At 69.3% G+C, this 1867-nt stretch overlaps 1 protein-coding gene across 1 annotated transcript in view; it reads right to left on the minus strand.

Moving 5' to 3' along the window:
• The window catches only part of NPHP4 (nephronophthisis 4), a 46870-nt gene extending 45416 nt beyond the window's left edge, over positions 1-1454 (minus strand). The window contains exon 1 of the mRNA XM_012722046.1: positions 1374-1454. Within this exon, the coding sequence (XP_012577500.1) occupies positions 1374-1454 (81 nt within the window). The remainder of the gene's footprint in view (positions 1-1373) is intronic.
• Between the last annotated feature and the right edge of the window lie 413 nt (positions 1455-1867).

Raw genomic sequence — 1867 nt, forward strand, 5'->3', positions numbered from 1 at the left:
CGAAGCCGCGTGATTAGAAGTTCGAGTCAAGCCCGTCACATTGCCGGCAGGAAAGGCGACGGGGCGGGGGCTCCTCCACCCCACACCCCAGCTCACGCCTCCACATCTGACGCGTTTCCTCCCCGACAGGATAAACAGGTTAATAAATCACTGAAATGCTCCTGTCTTAATGCCTTCATCTTCAAAAACACAGACACCACTTTGCCGCAGGGCCAAGTCTCCATTCTTCACCCTCGCTGACAGAATCGAAATTGGGCCTCTGGTGACGGCCTTCGTGGGGAGGCCGCTGCGCGTCCCCGCCCGCACCTGGGCGCCTGCCGGACCCTCCCACACCAGGGTGCCGGACGAGGCTTTCAGAGAACCTTCTTGGGGGGCAAGGGGCTCCCCGTGACCTGCCAGCCCACCCAGGTGCCCCCACGCTTCTGTACTCTGCCAAGCCAGCGCTCCTCCGGGAAAGCCAACACTGGGAGCCCCAAAGCCGGCGTCCCCCCATCTGGGCTGGAGGCCTCTGTCACCCACAGCAGAGCAGCACAAGGCTGGAGGAAAGTGCCAGGTGGCCTGGGGCCACGTGTGGCCGAGACCCCACCATGGGCCGAGACGCAGCCGGCCGGCGGCCCCCGGGCCAGCCCCCACGCAGGGTCGGCCTCCTCGGAGCCCATCAGAGGGAGCACGGCCCTCAGGGCAGGGGCCACCCCCTGGACACCACCTCTCTCGCCCGTGTCTGCCCGGCACCCCAGAAGTGGTCTGCGGCGCCGAGGGAAAGGCCCCAGGGAGGGACGCGCCCGGGACGGGGCGCTGTGGAAGGGCTTCTGGAGCAGAGCCGGTCTGCTCTGGCCACGTGTCTCCCCAGGGCCCCGCGTCGGGGCCATCTGTGCACAAGAGCCGGGGCCGGGATCCTCGGGTGTCCTGGGACAAGGGGGGTCCGGAGCCCCATCGGCCTGGCTGGGTGACTACGGGCTGGGGCGGGGCCCGAGGATCTCGACGGGACCGCTGACCTGCGCCTGTGGCCTGGGCCGAGGGCGCCCAAGGCCGGCCAGCACGTCTGCACCTTGAGACCCGCGGGGACCACCCCGGGCACCCGCGTCAGATACGGCGGGACAGATGAGGCCGTGGCGGGGCAGCGGTGCGGTCAGTAAGGAGCAGGCTGCAGGGAGAATCCCGTCCTCCGCAGAGGATGCGGGCGGCTCGGGGCCGTGACCAGCAGCTGCTGGGAGAGGTGGGGGGAGCAGCGGGACGAGCGCGGGCCGGGACGGAGCCGGCTCCCGCGGGCCCTGGAACGGCTGTCTGGGCTCAGCGCGGCCCGCCGAGCCCTGGCGTGAGGAGCTGGGTGAGGCCAGCCGCCCAGCCGGTCACCCTGGCCACTGCTGACGGGCAAGCCAGGAGGCCACGGGGCTCGGGACGCTCTCGGCCTTCTCCAGAGTCGCTCCCAAAGGGCTCTTGCTCTCCAGGTCCATGTCTGGGTGTTGCAGCCAGACCCGCCGCTGGCTAACACCCCCAGGCCATGTTGGGGCTCACTTGGAGAAGAGGGTTCTTCGGTGGGCCAAACTTGCACAACCCCATTTTCCTGGGGTCTGGGAAGCCAGGAAACAGGGGCGCAGGCATGGGAGAAGCTGCGGCCAGGACCGGCTCATTCCTGGGGCCGCGCTGGCCCCTGCTGGCCGCCACGGGCATAGCAGCTGCAGCAGCAGGGGCGGCGTAGGCATCACCGCCCACGCAAAGCACTGCTCACCCCGCTCCGTGGGCTCACCCCCACTTCGCTGCCCAGAAAACCGGGGGCTGTGGCCCTCACTGACCCATGCCCCAGCTCCCACCCGCTCAGCAGACACGCGTGGAGCGTGGCAGAGGCTCAGACGAAGCAGCAGCCTCC

This window comes from Condylura cristata, unplaced genomic scaffold, assembly GCF_000260355.1.
Source record: "Condylura cristata isolate star-nosed mole 26May11 unplaced genomic scaffold, ConCri1.0 scaffold00008, whole genome shotgun sequence".
Taxonomy (NCBI): Eukaryota; Metazoa; Chordata; class Mammalia; order Eulipotyphla; family Talpidae; genus Condylura; species Condylura cristata.